Here is a 22,550-nt window from a genome sequence, read left to right on the forward strand (position 1 = left end):
AGGAAGAGGAGGAAGGTGTGGTTGTCGTCGTCGTCGTCTCAGCCTCATCTCAACCTCGTCTCATCTCGTGGAGTTTCTGAGCAACGCTCTCCAGCTCCGACTCGATGGCCGCCAGACTCTCAATCTCTGGGTCCTACAGATATGGATAGAGGGAGACAGGGAAGAGAGATGGAGAGGAGATCGAGGGATGGATAGAGAGAGAAATGAAGAGGACAGAGGAAGAAAGAGAGCGATGCGGTGAGGGAAGAGAGTGGGTGAAAATAATCATGCAAAAACAAGGAGGGGGAATAATAGAATGGAAATAAAGAAAATGGAGGGAGACAGAGAAATGGATAAGTAGAGGAAAAGAAAGAATAACATGGGCAAAGTGGAAGATAGAAACGAGACAGGCAGAAAAGAGGGAGGTGAGAGAGAAGTAGAGGTTAGAAGAGAGGCATAGGGAAGGAGAAAGGGTGATGATAAGAAAGGGAAAGGAGGGAGTGAAGGGTCATTACTCAATATTACCCAATGTTACCCTCTTCTGAGTGCACTTAAACAACTCTACTCAGAGTGCCATGTGCTGTTCTCTAAGAGGCTATATCTGTGTGGACAACGTGTGTGTGCGCATGAGTGCGTCTGCCAACCAAGGCATTTTTGTCAGTATCTGTGCCAAAACTTACCTGCATAGGCGTGTGTGTGTGCATATGTGTGTTCCCACATGAGAGCCCACAGGAGGCGAAAAGCCCTGTGGATGAACCATCCATCCAGCGTGGTCCGATTGCTGTAGTTGGTAGTAGAGGCTCCTGAGGTGGAACCAGCACACCTTTCCTACTTTTAGACAAGTGAGGGACTCTAATTGGTGTTGCACTGCTGTATGCCATAGTCATATTCACTAAGAAGTAAACAGACCAAATGGGGAGGGACTACCTTAACCTGTCCAATAAGAATTTTTTATTTATTTATTTTGGTTGCAAAAAGTTTTGCAATGATGTCCACTAATATTAATACAACCAAGTTGAATCTGCCAGGAAGATGTGAAAAAGCCTCAGGGGCCAACACATCACACAGCGTTCTACCGAGCGACTCCTCTACAGGATGAGTTTAATGAAGTGGACAATGACAGCCTAGCGTACCGCGACAAAAAGGACAGACAAATGTCAACTGTGTTGTTAGCCTATTCAAGTGATGCACTGCGATGTGTCATATGAAAGTGGACTACAGTAGACTGAAGAGAATACAGCATTAGATGTGAGGTGGGTAGCGAACATACCCACTGGGCACAGACGTCAATTCAACGTCTATTACACATTGGTTCAAAGTCCTTTCATTGAAATGACGTGGAAACCCACGTTGATTCAACCAGTGTGTGCACAGTGGGTAGGCTCTCAGAGCACCGAGTGTTGTGTTTTTTGTTTAGTTCAGGGTTTCTTCTCGATGCATTCTCAGTGTAGCCCAGCAGTTACACATCAGGGGCCTTATGTATCATGCGTCTAAGAGTAGGAGTGATGTTATAGAATTTTGTCTTTTAGAGCCCAATGATTAAGATTACATGGACAAGGGGGCCCTGATCCTCGATCAGCACACCTACTCTTGACACGCTTGATACATATGGCTCCTGATTCAACTAATCCATGGCATGATTTGTTGACGAGTTGAATCAACAGTGCAGGGCAAGAACAAAAATGTGCTCCTCTCGAGGTGGTTCCTGATAGGGGATTGAACGAGAATGCTAATATAGCCAGGTATCATTGCATTTGGGGATAGTTCACCCAATAATAATTGGGGGAAATGTACCTCAGTCTTCCTGCTGGTGCTCCCTTCTTCCTCCTCTCCCTCTCTCCTCTCCTGCGGTTCCCTGCGTGCCATCATCTGGAGCTCCTTCACTTCGGGGCTCTTCCGTGCCTCTCCCACCTTCCTCTTCTCCTCCACTTCCTCTTCCACCACCTCCTTGGAGTGATGGGGCACTTCATGTTGACCTCCGACCTCCAGTGACTTCATTTCCTGCAACTTTTCTTCCTCTCCCGCCCTCTTCTTTGTTTGCAAACTCCGGGCTAGCTCACTCATTCTGCTCCAGTGATTAACACCGGCGACCTCGCGTTTCACCTCATCCTCCTCCTCCTCCTCCTCCCACTCCTTCTTTGCCTCGGCACTGTCTTGCAGAGGCAACGCAGACCTCTTCTCCTCTACCTCCTCTTCATTTTCCTCTGCAGTTTTCTTCTCCTCATATTTCTCTTCTGGTGCATCCGTCACCTCACCAGACTCTGCCCCTGTGTAGATAAAAAATAAATAGAATATACACTATATATACAAAAGTATGTGGACACCCCTTCAAATTAGTGGATTTGGCTATTTCAGCCAAATTCGTTGCTGACAGGTGTATAAAATTGAGCACACAGACATGCAATCTCCATAGACAAACATTAGCAGTAGAATGGCCTCACTAAAGAGCTCAATGACTATCAACGTGGCACTGTCATAGGATGCCACGTTTCCAACAAGTCAGTTCGTCAATTTTCTGCCTTGCTAGAGCTGCCCCAGTGAATTGTATTTGATGTTATTGTGAAGTGGAAACGTCTAGGAGCAACAACGGCTCAGCCGCGAAGTGGTAGGCCACACAAGCTCACAGAACGGGACAGCCGAGTGCTAAAGCGAGTAAAACTTGTCTGTCCTCAGTTGCAACACTCACTACCAAGTTCCAAACTGCCTCTGGAAGCAATGTCAGCAAATAACTGTTCGTTGGGAGCTTCATGAAATGGGTTTCCATGACTGAGCAGCCGAACACACGCCTAAGATCACCATGCGCAAAGCCAAGTGTCGACTGGAGCTCGCCACCATTGGACTCAGTGAATCACGCTTCACCATCTGGCAGTCCGACGGACAAATCTGGGTTTGGCAGATGCCAGGAGAACGTTGCCTTCCCGAATACATAGTGTCAACTATAAAGTTTGGTGGAGGAGGAAGAGTGGTCTGGGGCTGTTTTTCATGGTTCAGGCCCCTTAGTTCCAGTGAAGGGAAATCTTAACGCTACAGCATAAAATGACATTCTAGACGATTCTGTGCTTTCCTGTTTCACAATGACAATGCCCCATGCACAAAGTGAGGTCCATGCAGAAATGATATGTTGATATCGGTGTGGATGAAGTTAACTGGCCTGCACAGAGCCCTGACCTCAAACCCATCAAAAACCTGTTGGATGAATTGGAACGCTGATTGCGAGCCAGGCCTAATAGCCCAACATCAGCACGTGACCTCACTAATGCTCTTGTGGCTGAATGGAAGCAGGTCCTTACAGCAATGTTCCAACATCTAGTGAGAAGCCTTCCCAAAAGAGTGGAGGCTGTTATAGCAGCATGGGGGGGACCAACTCCATGTTAATGCCCATGATTTTGGAATGAGATGTTCGATGAGCAGATGTCCACATACTTTTGGTCATGTAGTGTATCTTTATTCATCCATTTGCATGGACATTTTTCATTGTTTCTTGACAGAGTATCCAACCAGACATACCACTCCCTCACTCACTCATACATACGCACAACAGACCGGGAGCAGCACAGGGTCAGCTCAAAGCATCACCCCTAAAACAGTTTGTGCCTTGCACAAGGGCACAACGGCAGAAAGTGGCAGCTGTGATATCGGTTGCCTGCTCACTCACATCAGATTCACCTTATCAGACCTAGGATTCAAACTCTTTTGTTATTAGCCTGCTATATCTATCCTTGAGGCTACCACCACTCTCCAAAGAAATTAATATCATCTCTTTCTCGCTCTCCTCCTTTCTCTCCCTCTCTCCTCACTCTCTAAACAGTATTATCCACCCTCAACAGGATTCCTCTCTTCTTAATGAAATCTTCTGCTGCCAGTTGGCTGAGCAGATCTCTGCCTTTTACATTTCCCTCATGCTCCAACTTTCTAAATTATGGACACGTGGTCAAGGGCGTCATACACCCAAAAATCTGAGGGGGCACAAACTACGGGAGTGGTCCGTCAGGAAGTTTGAGCATTTTTCAAACACCTGAAACAGCTTTTTTCCTGCAATCTAGAGCCATAATCATTATGCTTAATTCTATGTCATAAATACATTTCAAGGGTGCGCGCTGTGTTAAGAAGCAGTGCGGCTTGGTTGGGTTGTGCATCGGAGGATGCATGACTTTCAACCTTCGTCTCTCCCGAGCCCGTACGGGAGTTGTAGCGATGAGACAAGATAGTAGCGACTAAAACAATTGGATACCACGAAATTGGGGAGAAAAAGGGGTAAAATTTTAATTAAAATAAAATAAAATACATTTCATTATATCCAAGCATACTTCTTGAGTTGTCTGTATCCTCCAGTCAGGTGGTTATTTTTTTAAAGAAAATAAATATGATTTTCTGCATCTCTGCCTCAATCCGGGTAAAAGATTGAAAGGAATGTGAATCTTATTCAGTACATTAGTAATTGCTTGCTTTTCTAAAATCTACCAAGCTAGCTACTCTAACTTGATTGCCTGAAATGGTTTATTGGTAGCTAGTTATGAGTTTGGGAGATGAGGAACCTATCTGGGCTAGCTAAAGCAAACTTCATAAAGTGGCTAAGTGTCTAGTAGTATTACAGAGAAACAACAACAAAACTGTTTTAAAAAAATTATATATATATAGTTTTTTAAACATGACACATCTGAAGGGGTCTGTGCTTTCTGGGATCCTTGGGGGACGTCCCTACCTCCTATTAAAATGGTTAAGGTTTATGGTTATCTTTAGGGTAGGGGTTAGGGGGCACGTGCCCCTGTGTCCCCTATGGGCATGACACCTCTGCATTTGGTTACAGCCCTTAGGGAGCCTCCTTCACTGCATACAACCTATGGAGGTAAAGAGATCATATTGTACCGTCCCTTGGAGTGACCTTTGTCCAAATGTTCCCTTATGCTCAGTTGAATAGTCACTGGGACTTGCTGGTCATGCTAGAACCTCAACCTTAGAAATAGCCAGTTGGCATTTGAAGGACTGGGAATATCTCTCTGTCCTAAAAATCTAGAAACAAAGTATACAAAAACAACATATGGCCTAGTTCACATGCTTGCTCATCGCTTATGATTACATTTCTTTCTTTCCCTGGCCTAAATCTAGCGTTTAGATTTGAATTCCAGGGGCGTGCAGTCAATCCGTAGCCATGGGATGTATTCCAAATGGCACCCATTCCCTATATAGTGCACTACTTTTGACCAGAGCCCTATAGATCCTGGTCAAAAGTAGTGCACTATATAGGGAATAGGGAACATGGTGTCTTTTGGGAGGCAACCCTGCTGTCCAAGTGCTCTGTCTTGTTGGTAATGTTCCAGTATCCATTATCTAATCAAACCGGGCCGCTGTGCGGGCAGCACTCAAACTCATCAGATAGATGGAGCCGCTCCTATCCATCATCTGCTCCCGCAGTGCATGGTCACAGTCTCACCACCAGTCTACACCTCTTTTTCTCTTCCCTCCCTCCCTGCCGTCTTTCTCTCACTGCAGTGCGTCTCTCTTTCTATTCTCTTATATTTGATTTCTCGCTGTGTTTGTGTGTGTGTCTCTCGTACACACACACACACACACACACACACACACACACACACACACACACACACACACACACACACACACACACACACACACACACACACACACACGCACACACTAACAATGCCTCCATCCTGATCCTGCTCTCTCTGCCTGACTAACCTCAGTACCCCAGAGAACAGTGTTTATCTAATGGATTGATTTGGCACTTAGCTAGAGCGGTCCACTATTTAATCTTTATGACACCTCATCATCATAGTTAATCCTCCTCCGGGTGCAGTGTACTAGTGAAGTGTAGTCGAGAGGGAAGCTAACTGCAGCCACTTTCATGCTCACTTCAAAGCTTGCAAGTGCCCTTACAAGATTATGGTACCTGCTCGCAGCCTGCATAGCTACCAGATACCAATGAAGGTAGCTAGTGAGAAGCGGGTAGACTAGAGATGTATGGGTTTTTACAAGTGTCTTTGCCCCCCTCTTCTTTTCTTGGGTTCAACTGTGTACAATAGCCATGTAGAACATTCAATATATATGTCTAATTGGCCAATCATATGGTTCTTTACAGCACGAGTACTCAATTCGCTTCGGGCTGAAGTTTCCTCTAGGTACAGATCAACTCACACCACCCCAACCGCCAATCTTAACATTTACCTACAGTGGGTTAACATGCAAAACTGACCCAAGATCAGCTTTTAGGGTCAACTTTACCCTACTCCACTGTGGTGTAGTCAAGAGATGTCCATTTACTTCGACATGTGAGGGCCTGAAGACCAGTGTCTGTAATGTCAATGTACTTCTTACCTTTCTTATCCAGAGTCACGTTTCCTCCCTCCGTTTTAGCCTCCTCGCTGTCTTCTCTTGAGCTTGCACGCTTCTCCTCATCCTCCTCCTTTGCATTCTCATCCCCTTCTTCTTCTTCTTTCTTTTCAATCACATCCACATCCTTTCCCTCCTCTTTCCCCTCCTTGTTCATGGCATCTGAGATACGGTTGTCAGGGGTCTCGTCCATTTCTCGCTTCTTCTCTTCGCCTTTTCTGATGATCTCGTTCCTCTCATGGGATGACTCTCCGTCCCTCTCCGCACTGTTCTCCTTCACTGCCTCTCCTTCACCCTCCCCTTCTCCCTCTCCTCCGGTCCCCCTCTTCTGGGACAGGATAGACCTCTCGCCGGGTCCCCCCAGAGCGGCCAACATCGATCGATCTATGAAGGAGATGAAACATAGAGAGATACCATTTCTCATCAATGGGGGGTAAATGATTTTGTCAAGGCAGCAAAAAGACATTCAATGAAGTTGTAAATCAAATCAACGTTTATTGGTTGAAAACACAGTTTAGCAGATGTTATAACGGGTGCAGTGAAATGCTTTAGTTGCCAGCTCCTTAAAATTGCAGTAGAATGTCAAACATTAGTAATAGTAAAAATAACTCAAGAAAAAAAACAATAAATATCAGAAAGATCCAAACTACAATCCAAATAACAGTATAATTATTTTTCTAGCCACTGTGCTTCTACATCTGCATTGCTTGCTCTTTGGGGTTTTAGCCTGGGTTTCTGTATAAGCACTTTGTAACATCTGCTGATGTAAAAACGATTTGAATGATTGATAGATACTTTTGAAGCACATGCTGTGTTCTAGAAACTAATATTTAACCCTGTAAAGACATTTGTTTATTATTATAAAAAGCTCAAATGTTGATACAAAAACCTTTGTCCTTTGTGGCCTTTGTGTTATATTATACTGTGTGCTACAACGCGCCTCGTATTGAATCCCGGCCCTAGTGTTAAGAGGGTGAATAGCCACTGTCAAGGATAAGGAATTAAAAGCAGAGCACAGGGACCTCCCTGCCTGCCTTTCAATTATGAAACTGTGAGCAATGATCCATTGCACTGCCCAAACATCCATCCAACAGATGGACTACATTTAAATGGGAAAATAGATTGACTACGCTTCCCAGCAGAAAGTGCAGTTAGCAAGGCGCCACAAGGGTGTGAAGTGAACCGTTCTGAACGTTGCATATAGACATTTTATGAATAGAGCGGACACAATTCCCTATTCTACCTAACCGACAATCACATCTGTTCTATACACTATATTTCGATCTGAATAGTCATGATTAATCTCAAATGTGAAAAGGAGAGGAAGGTGGCCACATCCTCTGATGTCACAGAATGTGCAGATATTTTCTCTTTCATAGTTTAGATACGACATATTTAGAAATATGTCATAGCAGCAACAAAGACGCAAAGGTCGACGGTCACGTGTGGCACATGGCTTCAGACACAGCCCTATGTCCCAAATGAAACCCTATTTCATATGTAGTATGAAATATGTATTTTTGACTATGGGATAGGGTGCCATTTGGCACTCACCTTTGCCTTTCCATCCCGACGTTCGATCAGACAGTATACACAAGTGGCCGGCTTTAAAGCAGCGGCCAATCAAAATGTAAATGTGCACTTTGAATGATGGCCAAGAGGCGAATCCCCTGTGTACTTACTTATCCTGACATCAGCAGAACTAAAACTGACGGTAAATATACTATGGGAGCTGCCGAAATGAAATTGGAAATGCAAATTGAATAATGAGTAAACCTTGTCACTTACCTTAATGCAACCTATGGCAACGAGCCATTAATATGTCCTAGTGCTGTCCTCATGACATGGTGCATCAAAGCCTGTTTTCATAAAGTGTCTCAGAGTTGGAGTGCTGATCTAGGATCAGTTTTCCCTTTTAGATCATAATGATTAAGATTGTATGGACATGGGGGACCTGATCCTAGTTCAGAGCTTTGTAAATATGGGTTCAGATCATTTCAAGTCACATAAGCTTACTTACCATGTGGTGCACAAGGCCTACCGAATCAAACAGAACACAGTATGTTGTATCTCTATGATAAGACCTCCACAAGGATGTGCTAGAATACCAAATTAGGCAGAATCAATCTTTCTTTTCTCACGTGAAGAAAAACAAAACAAAAATCAGCATGATGATTAATCATATCCTCACTTTTGCATTGACAGGTAATCTCTCGTAGACAGATGTAGTAGTTCTGGGATGCCGAGCTTAATTGTTAGGCAGTGTTCGTGCTTAAATATGCCTGTAGAATAACAGACCTCTCATGGCCATGTTGGATGTACCATCTGGAAAATTTGATGGATGAAATCTTATCACAAACATGTTACCTAGTAACTGCTAAAGTTAAACAATTTGACTAAAGTTAGCCAACGTTTGTGAACCTTGTCTTGCTGAACAATCCTTTTTAATTCTATGGGGTTTAGAGAAGAGAGAGAGAGAAACAGAGACTCCCTGTCCCAATTCTGTCTATCAGAACCTTTGGAGCCTGTGTGTATACCAGCAGCTCTCTTCTCCCAGATGCCATCCACTCCACACAGCACTGTGGTCAGACCTGCTTAGCTGACACAATGTCCCAGAACATTGCATAGCAAAAACGAAGGGATTTATTGATTTCATAGTGTGCCTTTTGGCTTGTCCAGAATTGAACTGCATCTTTGTCTATAAACAGGGTTGTATGTCTCTCTCTCTCTCACACACACACACACACACACACACACACACACACACACACACACACACACACACACACACACACACACACACACACACACACACACACACACACACACACACACACACACACACACACACACAGGGCTGGCCCTGAGCATAAGGGACATAAGAGACTGCTAAGAGGTGGCCATGTGGCCCCTGATCCCCAATTTTTGTTTTAGGAACTCAGTCCGGGTCGCAACTTACTGTTGAGAGTTAGAATAGTAGAATACACAAGGTGCAATTTGTGCATCAGCAGTTTCTCTCTTATGTCAGTCACTGACAGTCACTCAATTATCCCTCGTCAGCTAACATTCTGTTTATTGCTAAATTAGCTATCTAAACTCATAGTAATCATGGTGGAATTACCGACGGGGCATGCAGGGCACGTGCCCAGGGGACCTGACCTCCAGGGGGCCCACATTGATTTTGTTAGTCACTCGCACTCATATCATATTAAGTCATGAAATTTGCTCTCCACCCTATGGCAAAATCTGTAGAATTGCAGGAAATGAACCCTAAACCTTACATTTTTTCACTTCTCAGTCAAGAGGGGGGCCACTATTTACTGCGAGGTGGGGGGGGGGGGGGGGGGGCGGCAGCTAAATTCCACTTTATAGATCCCCCAAAAGGTTAGGGCCAGCTCTGCACATAGAGACTGTCACAATATCACAACTTGACTGTAAAATGGCAAACTTGACAGGGCTTTGGATTTTCAGTCATCATGAGGCAATGCTGTCATATGGCAATTTTACTGAGAATGTGTGCTAGTGGGACTCACCTGCAGCCTCATCTATACCCTGAGGACCCTGTGGTTTCTTAGTCACATGATCTGCCGTGATGTCAACATGCTGCTGAGCTCTCTCATTGGCTCCTGTCATTTAGAGGGGAGATGAGTGGAGTTGTGACTGCAAATATTTAGACTAATTTATTTTGACATATACTTACAATTCATCCCCTAAAATACACGTGTGATTGCTTATTGTAAAGTGTCTTTGGGTTTTAGAAATAGCTATATTATTATTATTATTGTGGCTGTTTACATGATTGACAAACTAAAGTCAAAACAATCAAGATAATTATATTTCAAACACTAAAAACTATTTACTTCATGCTGAAAACCATTTATGTGAAAGGGAACAAGAAACCCAATCAAATCTAAGATGAACACAACAAAGTGAAATTCTGATTACGTCACAACAGTTGTGTGACATCACTCAAAGATGTCACTTCCTGAACGGGTTGCCTTGTATCACCCGCCACAGTGAAAAGTCAGTCAATACCTCACCTTCAACGGCAATGTCCTGCAGCTCCTTGAGGAAGTTGCGGTGGCGGAGGATTGACACAAGCCTTTCATCTGCAAAGGAAACCATTTTTTTTTTTTACCTTTGTTTATCCTAAAAATCTCAATGAGGACAGAAAACCCATTTTACTAGGGAGACCTGACCATTCAGCAACGCATAAATACTTGAATTGTCCAAGCAAGCCAGCAATGTCCCTGGGCAAATGTACAGGTATATTTCTCCCCTTTGGTTGTTCGTGACAACTCAGCACATTTGCTCCCGTCTCTAAAAATTAATTACCCTGAAATTTACTGCCTCCAAAGCAGAATTCCAAATGAATCATTTTGGCCCAAAGAGTGGTTTCCAGTGAAGCATCACAGAGCTTTTCCTTTTCTGCTGACCCAAAAAGAGTGTACAGAATGAGGCAGGCATTCAAGAGAACTACTGCTTACTCTGTCTTTCTTCAGGGTCACTCTTTCGTTGGTTCTTTGTTTCTCTCCCTGCGTCTCGCTCTTGGTCTTCCCCTTCCTCCCTCTCTAAAATACATCTCTTTATGGTAAACACATTTCTCTTGCTGTTTCTCTTCTCGGCCTGATCTCACTACTAAGTAATCCTTTCTCCCTTGTATTTCCCTCCCTGCCCGTCTATACTGTATGTCTCCCTCTTTGTTCTCTTTTTTTAGTGCCCCTTATTTTTATTTTCCCTCTCCTCTGTACATATTACCTCAATTACCTCGACTAACCGGTGCCCCCGCACATTGACTCTGTACCGGTACCCCCTGTATATAGCCCCACTATTGTTATTTTACTGCTGCTCTTATTTCATACTTTTTTTTTGTTGGTATTTTCTTAAAACTGCATTGTTGGTTAAGGGCTTGTTAGTAAGCATTTCACTGTAAGGTCTACCTGTTGTATTCGGAGCATGTGAAAAATACTATTTGATTTAATTTGCCTCACTCACTCACACGTATGTATATATATATATCCTCTCAGTCTATTTTTCCTATTGAGGGGTTTTATTTCCCAACCGCAGCCCCATCCTGGTAACAATAGCCAGTAATGAGTAATGCCCTGAAAGATTTTTCTCAACAAGGACAGCGTCAAGGTAACAATGGCTGTAATTGAATAGCCCGGCCCTGACTGCTCTGCCGAGTGCACTTATGGAGAGCTCAGACCTGTGTCGCAAATGGCACTCTATTCCTTATATCGTGCCTTACTTTTGACCAAAGCCCTATGGGCCCTGGTCAAAAGTAGTGCAATGCATAGTGCAATATGTAGGGATTATAGGTGCCATTTCGGACTTTCCTGAGTCATGTGCATCCATGGTGAAAATGAAAATGTAAGCAAATATTAACTTGCATTAGGTCACAATTGGTGACAGTGACTCCTTTGAGATAACAGAAAAGGTATGTCTCTAGACACTGATCTAAGGTGATTTTTGCATTTTTCTCTGTTAATGGAGTTGTGGTGATTAAGTAAAAGCGTATATCTGGAGCAGAGGTCCCTGTGAGTGGTTTACCTGTCCTTAGTATGTTCAGGCACTCCTGACTGACAGCCAAACGGTGTGGCCTCGAGAGCACATCAGCGAGAACCTCCACGATGCATTTCATCACCTGAGGGGGGCAGAGCGGACACACGGTCAACGGATAAACATGGCATCAGTGTTTTCCCCTTCCCCGTATAGGCGGACCAGCACCATCCGCCTACAAAAATGATATTGTATTTAATGGATTCTATTAACAATGTTGGCTTTGAACCTTGTTGCACCACCTGTAAAATAAACTAGGGGAAAGACTGGATGCCACAGCAGCAATGGGGAGACAACCAGACCTCCCGTCATGGTGTTAGCCTCCAGACGTCAAATGTGCTCATTAAAGTATTGCCAGGGAGAGAAGGCTGCAGTCTGGTAGACCAAAGACTGTCTCAGGTCTATAGCTGGACTTTGCAGTGTGCTGTAGCTTCAGAGTAGTCCCAAATATTACAGTTGCAAAGTAAACAAAATAAAGAGACATGGATATGCATTATTCTGTTTCGATTGCTCACTGTCGTGGCAATAGCAGTGTCGTTGTGTTATTGTACATTTACACTACATAAATAAGATATGTAAGTACAATATGTAAATGATATGTAAATAGATTATTGTACATGAAGACAGTACCCTGATATTCTTGTGCGTAGAACATTATCATTGTGTTGCATGAGAGACTGTAGCTTCACGGATTTTTGTGTTTGGTGATGCGTGAAAAAGGATATCTGTACACATCCCATTCAAGGTATGGAACTGATTTTCAAATTTTTCATACATCATGTTCGAATCATCTATAAGTGGCTCTGTTGAGCTTCACAATATATACATTTTTTATACTTTTGTATTATTTGGACATGATGCACGAAGAATGAAAGTTGAAAGTTACCCAAATTCTGGTAGTTTACTGGTAAACTTTGAAAGTTATGAGAAATATACCCTCCCTTTGCAACCCTAGTCCTGAAACGTATCAAGCAAAGTGTTTTTGATACAAACTGGGGTGGACTGGGACCAGAAATCGGCTCTGCCATTTCTAACCCACCGGACCATTTTATTCCCTGAGGCCCCATTACTAGGAAGATAATGATCATTTTGAGCAGAAAAAAAGGTTAGACAGGCCCACTGGGGAAAAAATGACCAGCCCGTCTGGCATTTGCCCCAAAAAATGCCAGATGCCTGCCAGTCTGGCCCTGATTATAAACACCATCCACAAAATGTAACATAAAGCTGACAATATCATTAAGCTATTCGTTGAAAATGATTCTTACCTCGACATCCTCTTTCTCAGGGTAAGTTGGAGTCACGGGCAATGAGAGAACTACGTGGGGAAAGAAAAATATGATTAACGAAAACGTCATGTCTCGCATAGTTATTAGGTTTAGCTTTACCAATCAATAGGTACATTGTCGTCTTTAGTTTAAGATACGTTATTCCTAAACATTTTTAGCTAAATATATGGTCAATTATATAGCCTACAGTTGGGACGAGGGCAAACATATTTCCCATGAAAAATAGCGAAAAATTCTTATTAACTGAGAATTCACTTCTGTCGCCAAGCGTATAGGCCTATATGGACAGATCGCCGGGAGCGCTTGCCGCTGTCCTTGGTGCTAGACCAAATGACAACAGACATTCCCGCAGCTACACAACCCCTCTAACTTTAGTGGAATCACCGCTATAACTTGAAGAAATATTTGTCAATCCCAACATAATACAATTTCTCTTACCGCGATTAACCAATATTGTCAAAATGAAGTATCCTCTCGCGATCATCGTTGCAATAAAACGGGCAGGAATAGCAAACGTCAAAAGCTTAGAATGTTAGTTCCCCTTCGATTGTGTGTGGAAAGAGTCGATAAATGATGGGCTCATTCTATGTGCAACTTGACCGCCCTTATTTCTGGCGACCTGCGTTTTTCAGTATCAGTGGTCTATCTCGCTCAAACCTTAATGTACCACGAACAACTTGCTGCAACTGCACCTGCGTTTTTATATGGAGCTTGCTGAGGAGGAAATGACATCACAGCTAGGAAAATAACTGTTTAGCCTACACCTTTCAACCAACACACCTTTGTTGATATTTAAGGCGAAAAGAGGTGGGGAGCAGTTCAAGACTGGGTGCTATCGGGGGTTCCGGAATATTTTTTTTGCGTGAAAGCAGCTGTTAATTGGTTAATTCTGATTACTCCTAAAGTTTAGGCATTTGACAAGGGTGGAAGTAAAATTAAATAAAATCACAAGTCAGGTGTATTCAGAATGCTTTGAACGTTGAATGGAAGCTTGTGCAACAGGGAGTTGCAATTGAATGCAAGCTCCACACCAAAACATGTAATTACTAAAAATTGTATAGCCTGTCTATTTACAGTATGGGTAACAGGGTTGTGCTCGACCTGGTCAGTTTTCCACTACAAAGCACCAGAAAATGGCCCAAAAGAGTAGAACCAGTCACCTGCTTTTACACCATGATTTGACTATTAGATGTTAAATATTTCTTTAGAAAAAAAAATATTTTAAAAGGAATAGCTTCACCACATTAAAACAATAGTTCAGTTCAAGTAACAGGGTTAACCTTAAAGGGATGGTTCGGGATTTTGGAAACGAAAGCCCTTTATCTACTTCCCCAGAGTCAGATGAACACATGGCTAACGTTTGTATGTCTCTGCATCCAGCATGAAGGAAGTTAGAGGTAGTTTCGCAAGCCAATGGTACTGTAACTAACGTTAACGCAATGGCTGGAAGTCTTTGGTGTCTGCTAGCACGCCTTGACCATCCGGATCGATGGGCGGCTACAGGAACGTAGGAGCGAGAGGAGGTCTGATTCCAGTCCCAGTTGCTCGCCCAAGGATATCACCTTGCCTCTGAGGTTACCCGAGTCCCCCCGAGAATCTCAGAGGTCTGCCGACTCGCCTCTTCCGGAGCCGATGCAACTCGGCAGAGCTAGGATGTCTCCAGACGAACGTTTACACAGACTTAACACAAAGAGTTGTCTGTATTGCGGGACTACCGGTCATTATGTGTCTACCTATCCATTAAGACCAGGCTCATCAGTAGGGAACAACACCTCCGCCAAGCTGACCCTCAACACGGAGGCCTATCAGGGGCCTGTGCTTAGTCCCCTCCTGTACTCCCTGTTCCCCCACATCAGTAAGACCAAGGAGCTGATTGTGAACTTTAGGAGAAAGAGGGGAGAGCGTGTCCCCATACACATCTAATTGGGCTGATGTGTAGTGGGTCGAGAGCTTCAAGTTCCTTGGCGTCCACATCACTAAGGACTTAACATGGCCCACACTTACCCGCAAGGTCATGAAGATGGCACGGCAGTGCCTCTTTCCCTCAGGAGGCTGAAAAGATTTGGGATGGGCCCTCAGATCCTCAAAAGGTTCTACAGCTGCACAATCGAGAGCATCTTGACAGGCTGCATCACCACTTGACATGGCAATTGCACCGCCCTTGACCTCAAAGTGCTACAAATTCCCCTCCAACTGGAGGCGGTGTCAGTGGGTCACAGGTCAACAAACATGTAAAGCTGGGTTGCTCTCTTTCAAGTATACAGTTTACTGTATACTGTACATACTTTAGTATTACTATAGTTAAACAACTATAGTATTTACAGTAGTGTTTTTGCAGACTTACCTTCAGCACAAATGCAATGAGCAAATTTTCCATAAGCTGTAGGGAACAAAATATACTACTGGTATGATCTATATTTGGCATGTATGTTTCTCAATCACGGGTAGCATCAATTGGGATATGGGAGAGGGGTATGGCTATAAGCAAATCAAATTAAATATTAGCATATCAATTCAGTGTGCAGTATAGTATTCTACAGAATGTTCTACAGTAAGTACCACACATGATCAAGGGATACCACAGTGTGTAGTATAGTATTCTACAGTATACTACAAAATTCTATAGTATGTACTACGCATGATTCAGGGATACCACAGTGTGTAGTATTGTATACTGCAAAAATGATATAGTAAGTACTACACATGATCGAGGGATACCACAGTGCGTAGTATAGTATTCTACAGTATATTACAAAATTGAGGGATACTACTGTACAGTGTGTAATATAGTATTCTACACTACACTGGTAAATTATATAGTAAGTACTACACATGAAAAAATCCATGCAACTTACAATATGACTTGTTAAACAAAGTTTTACTCCTGAACTTATTTTGGCTTTCTATAACAAAGCGGTTCAATACTAATTGACATGAAGAAAACTCAGCTTTTCATTTTTTATTAATTTAAAGAAAATAAATAAAAAACATAATATCAAATCAAATTGTATTTGTCACATGCGCCGAATACAGCAGGTGTAGACCTTACAGTGAAATGTTTACTTACAAGCCCTAACCAACAATGCAGTTAAAAAAAACCTGAAAAAAACGTTTAAAAAGCTAATAATAATAAGAAATATAAGTAACAAATAATTAAAGAGAAGCAGTAAAATAACAATAGCAGGGCTATATAAAAGAGGGGGGGACAATGCAAATAGTCTGGGTAGACATTTAATTAGATGCTCAGGAGTCTTATGGCTTGGGGGTAGAAGCTGTTTAGAAGCCTCTTGGACCTAAACTTGGCGCTCCGGTACTGCTTGCCGTGCGGTAGCAGAGAGAACAGCCTATGACTAGGGTGGCTGGAATCGTACAATTTTTAGGGCCTTCCTCTGACACTGCCTGGTATAGAGGTTCTGGATGGCATGAAGCTTGGCCCCAGTGATGTACTGGGCCGTACGCACTACCCTCTGTAGTGCCTTGCTGTTGGAGGCCGAGCAGTTGCCATACCAGGCAATGATGCAACTAGTCAGGATGCTCTCGATGGTGCAGCTGTAGAACTTCTTGAGGATCTAAGGACCCATGCCAAATCTTTTAAGTCTCAAGGGGGAATAGGCTTTGTTGTGCTCACTTCCCAACTGTCTTGGTCTATTTGGACCATGATAGTTTGTTGGTGATGTGGACAATCATCTCCTTTGACTTGATCACGTTGAGGGTGAGGTTGCTATCCTGGCACCACACAACCAGGTCTCTGACCTCCTCCCTATAGACCTATAGGCATCATTGTCGGTGATCAGGCCTACCACTGTTGTGTTTTCGGCAAACTTAATGATGGTGTTGGAGTCGTGCCTGGCTATGCAGTCATGAGTGAACAGGGAGTACAGGAGGGGACTGAGCACGCACCCCTGAGGGGCCCCCATGTTGAGGATCAGCGTGGCAGATGTGTTGTTACCTACCCTTACCACCTGGGGACGGCCCATCAGGAAGTCCAGGATCCAGTTGCAGAGGGAGGTGTTTAGTCCCAGGGTCCTTAGCTTAGTGATGAGCTTTGAGGGCACTATGGTGTTGAATGCTGAGCTGTAGTCAATGAGTAGCATTCTCACATAGGTGTTCCTTTTGAACAGGTGGGAAAGGGCAGCGTGGAGTGCAATAGAGATTGTATCATCTGTGGATCTGTTGGGGCATTATGCAAATTGGAGTGGGTCTAGGGTTTCTGGGATAATGGTGTTGATGTGAGCCATGACCAGCCTTTCAAAGTACTTCATAGCTATAGACATGAGTGCTACAGGTCGGTAGTCATTTAGGTTACCTTAATGTTCTTGGGCACAGGGACTATGGTGGTCTGCTTGAAACATGTTGGTATTACAGACTCAGTCAGGGACAGGTTGAAAATGTCAGTTTAGACACTTGCCAGTTGGTCAGCGCATGCTCGGAGTACTGTTTAAAGGTCTTGCTCACATCGGCTACGGAGAGTGCGATCACACAGTCGTCCGGAAGAGCTGATGCTCTCATGCATGCTTCAGTGTTGCTTGCCTCGAAGCGAGCATAGAAGTAATTTAGTTAGTCTGGTAGGCTCGTGTCACTGGGCAGCTCGCGGCTGTGCTTCCTTTTGTAGTCTGTAAAGGTCTGCAAGCCCTGCCACATCTGACGAGTGTTGGAGCCGGTGTAGTACGATTCAATCTTAGTCCTGTAGTGAGGCTTTCGATTTTTTGATACCATTCCATTTGATACCATTCCACTTATTCTGCACCAGCCATCACTACGAGCCCATTTTCCCCAATTAAGGTGCCACCAACCTCCTGTGATTTAAATTCTTGTTTGGGGAATGAGACCGAAGTAAATAAGACAGAATTCCTGAGAGGACCATAACATTTTTTTTTCATAAAGTAATTCAGAGTTCACCCTATACAGATACAAGTAACCACACAGATCATATATATCCTTATAGATGGCATCAGAGTTATCCTCAGTGAACTAGTTGCAGATAGATACCGAACATGGATTATATAGATACCAAACATTAATAATATAGTACTATTCTATCACTCATTCTATAGTCCTCTGGATACTATAGCAGAGATACATTTTAACCCATCAGAGGGGGATGAGCTGACTGGTCCTTTGGCATTGTCCTTTGTTCCTGGACCGTTTCCCATGCAACTCCAGGTGTCAGAGAGCACATACATTAAATCTGTCTGTCTGTCCCTCCTTTTTATTCCCTTTGCTTTTTACCTACCCCATCTCTCTTCTTCCTATTCTCTCTCTCACCACTCTCTGGCTAAGACTAGAGGCCTACTTCATTCAAATGCCTCTTTATGGTGCCCATAAATCAACAATAGGGCCATGGCCTGATACTGCCTTGCTGGACCCTATTCATTCATCACAACCTTTCCCCAGATTATGCAGTTATTGCAGGGGTGTAATAAACACTATTGAACCAAGGCCACCTTCAGCAAACAGTCACTACTCTCACTTTATTTTGTGGATATGTTTGGATTTAACCGATTCATTTAATTGTGTAGGTGACTTTATGGGTGGTGCTAGTTTACCAGACTACTGAACATGACCTGGATTGGATGGCTCATGTGTTTAATGGAACATGTGACACAGTGGTACAAGCCACTCGTTAAATTTACATTTTTGTCACTTTCATCTTGTCTGATCCTGTCAACTGCATACCCTCACACGTTCTCAACAAGCTCCTTTCAGACGAAGGGTACTTGTATTCTCCTGAAGGTGTTTACAGAGCACTAACAATCAGGACAAGACACCTAAAAAACATAGCAGTGCAAACCCAGAACTTTTCATAACCCATGCCCCATATATCTCTGCACTCTCTTTCCCTCATGTACTAGCACTTTACAGACCACTAGATGTACCATGTAGTGTAATCAAAATGATACACTTTATTTGTATATCCTTTATCTATATAGTGTAGGCTACTTATATGTCCTTGTTTTTACTGTCTGACGTTGGTTGGCCTGTCTGTAACATTGTTGAATATCATAGCAGAATAAAATAGTAGCCTGCTTTATCAGTCCATTATAGGCTACAATGACAATGGAATCTAGTCCATTGACATATATAATAACTAGTCAATTATATTTTCATTTTCAGTTTATTCCAACAGAATTCGCAGACCATGGGCTAGATTCAATCTGTAGCCCGGAAGATCCACGTTATATCTCGATTGAAATGTATAGGTAATTTCCGATTGAGCCGACATATACAGTGCCTTGCGAAAGTATTCGGCCCCCTTGAACTTTGCGACCTTTTGCCACATTTCAGGCTTTAAACATAAAGATATAAAACTATATTTTTTTGTGAAGAATCAACAACAAGTGGGACACAATCATGAAGTGGAACGACATTTATTGGATATTTCAAACTTTATTAACACATTCAAAAACTGAAAAATTGGGCGTGCAAAATTATTCAGCCCCTTTACTTTCAGTGCAGCAAACTCTCTCCAGAAGTTCAGTGAGGATCTCTGAATGATCCAATGTTAACCTAAATGACTAATGATGATAAATACAATCCACCTGTGTGTAATCAAGTCTCCGTATAAATGCACCTGCACTGTGATAGTCTCAGAGGTCCGTTAAAAGCGCAGAGAGCATCATGAAGAACAAGGAACACACCAGGCAGGTCCGAGATACTGTTGTGAAGAAGTTTAAAGCCGGATTTGGATACAAAAAGATTTCCCAAGCTTTAAACATCCCAAGGAGCACTGTGCAAGCGATAATATTGAAATGGAAGGAGTATCAGACCACTGCAAATCTACCAAGACCTGGCCGTCCCTCTAAACTTTCAGCTCATACAAGGAGAAGACTGATCAGAGATGCAGCCAAGAGGCCCATGATCACTCTGGATGAACTGCAGAGATCTACAGCTGAGGTGGGAGACTCTGTCCATAGGACAACAATCAGTCGTATATTGCACAAATCTGGCCTTTATGGAAGAGTGGCAAGAAGAAAGCCATTTCTTAAAGATATCCATAAAAAGTGTTGTTTAAAGTTTGCCACAAGCCACCTGGGAGACACACCAAACATGTGGAAGAAGGTGCTCTGGTCAGATGAAACCAAAATTGAACTTTTTGGCAACAATGCAAAACGTTATGTTTGGCGTAAAAGCAACACAGCTGAACACACCATCCCCACTGTCAAACATGGTGGTGGCAGCATCATGGTTTGGGCCTGCTTTTCTTCAGCAGGGACAGGGAAGATGGTTAAAATTGATGGGAAGATGGATGGAGCCAAATACAGGACCATTCTGGAAGAAAACCTGATGGAGTCTGCAAAAGACCTGAGACTGGGACGGAGATTTGTTTTCCAACAAGACAATGATCCAAAACATAAAGCAAAATCTACAATGGAATGGTTCAAAAATAAACATATCCAGGTGTTAGAATGGCCAAGTCAAAGTCCAGACCTGAATCCAATCGAGAATCTGTGGAAAGAACTGAAAACTGCTGTTCACAAATGCTCTCCATCCAACCTCACTGAGCTCGAGCTGTTTTGCAAGGAGGAATGGGAAAAAAATTTCAGTCTCTCGATGTGCAAAACTGATAGAGACATACCCCAAGCGACTTACAGCTGTAATCGCAGCATAAGGTGGCGCTACAAAGTATTAACTTAAGGGGGCTGAATAATTTTGCACGCCCAATTTTTCAGTTTTTGATTTGTTAAAAAAGTTTTAAATATCCAATAAATGTCGTTCCACTTCATGATTGTGTCCCACTTGTTGTTGATTCTTCACAAAAAAATACAGTTTTATATCTTTATGTTTGAAGCCTGAAATGTGGCAAAAGGTCGCAAAGTTCAAGGGGGCCGAATACTTTTGCAAGGCACTGTATATACCGCGACTGCGGTCTGTGCGAACACGGGAACATTGCCGTGCTACGGATTAAATCTAGACCCATGTCTGAATTACATTTCTACTCCACAAGAAACAATCACTGTACAGAAAATATTCAATAAATTATAGGTATTATATTCTGTGCTGTTGGTCCGATCACCACATTCTTTTGGAGAGATTGGAAACCCAAATTGGTCTACACGGACAAGTTCTGGCCTGGTTTAGATCTTATCTGTCGGAAAGATATCAGTTTGTCTCTGTGAATGGTTTGTCCTCTGACAAATCAACTGTAAATGTCGGTGTTCCTAAAGGTTCCGTTTTAGGACCACTATTGTTTTCACTATATATTTTACCTCTTGGGGATGTCATTCGAAAACATAATGATAACTTTCACTGCTATGTGGATGACACACAGCTGTACATTTCAATGAAACATGGTGAAGCCCCAAAATTGCCCTCGCTAGAAGCATGTGTTTCAGACATAAGGAAGTGGATGGCTGCAAACTTTCTACTTTTAAACTTGGACAAAACAGAGATGCTTGTTCTAGGTCCCAAGAAACAAAGAGATCTTCTGTTGAATCTGACAATTAATCTTAATGGTTGTACAGTCGTCTCAAATAAAACTGTGAAGGACCTCGGCGTTACTCTGGACCCTGATCTCTCTTTTGAAGAACATATCAAGACCATTTCAAGGAGAGCTTTTTTCCATCTACGTAACATTGCAAAAATCAGAAACTTTCTGTCCAAAAATGATGCAGAAAAATTAATCCATGCTTTTGTTACTTCTAGGTTAGACTACTGCAATGCTCTACTTTCCGGCTACCCGGATAAAGCACTAAATAAACTTCAGTTAGTGCTAAATACGGCTGCTAGAATCCTGACTAGAACCAAAAAAATATATCATATTACTCCAGTGCTAGCCTCCCTACACTGGCTTCCTGTCAAAGAAAGGGCTGATTTCAAGGTTTTACTGCTAACCTACAAAGCAGTACATGGGCTTGCTCCTACCTATCTCTCTGATTTGGTCCTGCCGTACATACCTACACGCACGCTACGGTCACAAGACGCAGGCCTCCTAATTGTCCCTAGAATTTCTAGGCAAACAGCTGGAGGCAGGACTTTCTCCTATAGAGCTCCATTTTTATGGAACGGTCTGCCTACCCATGTGAGAGACGCGACTCTGTCTCAACCTTTAAGTCTTTACCGAAGACTCATCTCTTCAGTGGGTCATATGATTGAGTGTAGTCTGGCCCAGGAGTGGGAAGGTGAACGGAAAGGCTCTGGAGCAACGAACCGCTGTCTCTGCCTGGCCGGTTCCCCTCTTTCCACTGGGATTCTCTGCCTCTAACCCTATTACAAGGACTGAGTCACTGGCTTACTGGGGCTCTCTCATACCATCCCTGGAAGGGGTGCGTCACCTGAGTGGGTTGATTCACTGATGTGGTCATCCTGTCTGGGTTGGCGCCCCCCCCCTTGGGTTGTGCCATGGCAGAGATCTTTGTGGGCTATACTCAGCCTTGT

The 22,550-nt window shown here is 43.2% G+C and overlaps 1 protein-coding gene across 1 annotated transcript in view; it reads right to left on the reverse strand.

The window, feature by feature from the left end:
- Positions 1 to 13,830, reverse strand: part of LOC139415627 (chromogranin A) — a 14,631-nt gene extending 801 nt beyond the window's left edge. Inside the window, exons 1-8 of the mRNA XM_071163740.1 lie at positions 13,614 to 13,830; positions 13,155 to 13,204; positions 11,881 to 11,974; positions 10,368 to 10,436; positions 9,861 to 9,953; positions 6,313 to 6,711; positions 1,774 to 2,246; positions 1 to 133 (exon numbers count right to left, since the gene is read on the reverse strand). The exon at positions 1 to 133 is cut by the window's left edge and continues 801 nt beyond it. Coding sequence (XP_071019841.1) covers positions 50 to 133; positions 1,774 to 2,246; positions 6,313 to 6,711; positions 9,861 to 9,953; positions 10,368 to 10,436; positions 11,881 to 11,974; positions 13,155 to 13,204; positions 13,614 to 13,659 — 1,308 coding nt within the window. The 5' untranslated portion in view covers positions 13,660 to 13,830 and the 3' untranslated portion in view covers positions 1 to 49. The remainder of the gene's footprint in view (positions 134 to 1,773; positions 2,247 to 6,312; positions 6,712 to 9,860; positions 9,954 to 10,367; positions 10,437 to 11,880; positions 11,975 to 13,154; positions 13,205 to 13,613) is intronic.
- Positions 13,831 to 22,550: the final 8,720 nt, after the last annotated feature.

The sequence above is a fragment of the Oncorhynchus clarkii genome, chromosome 8, assembly GCF_045791955.1.
Source record: "Oncorhynchus clarkii lewisi isolate Uvic-CL-2024 chromosome 8, UVic_Ocla_1.0, whole genome shotgun sequence".
Classification (NCBI taxonomy): Eukaryota; Metazoa; Chordata; class Actinopteri; order Salmoniformes; family Salmonidae; genus Oncorhynchus; species Oncorhynchus clarkii.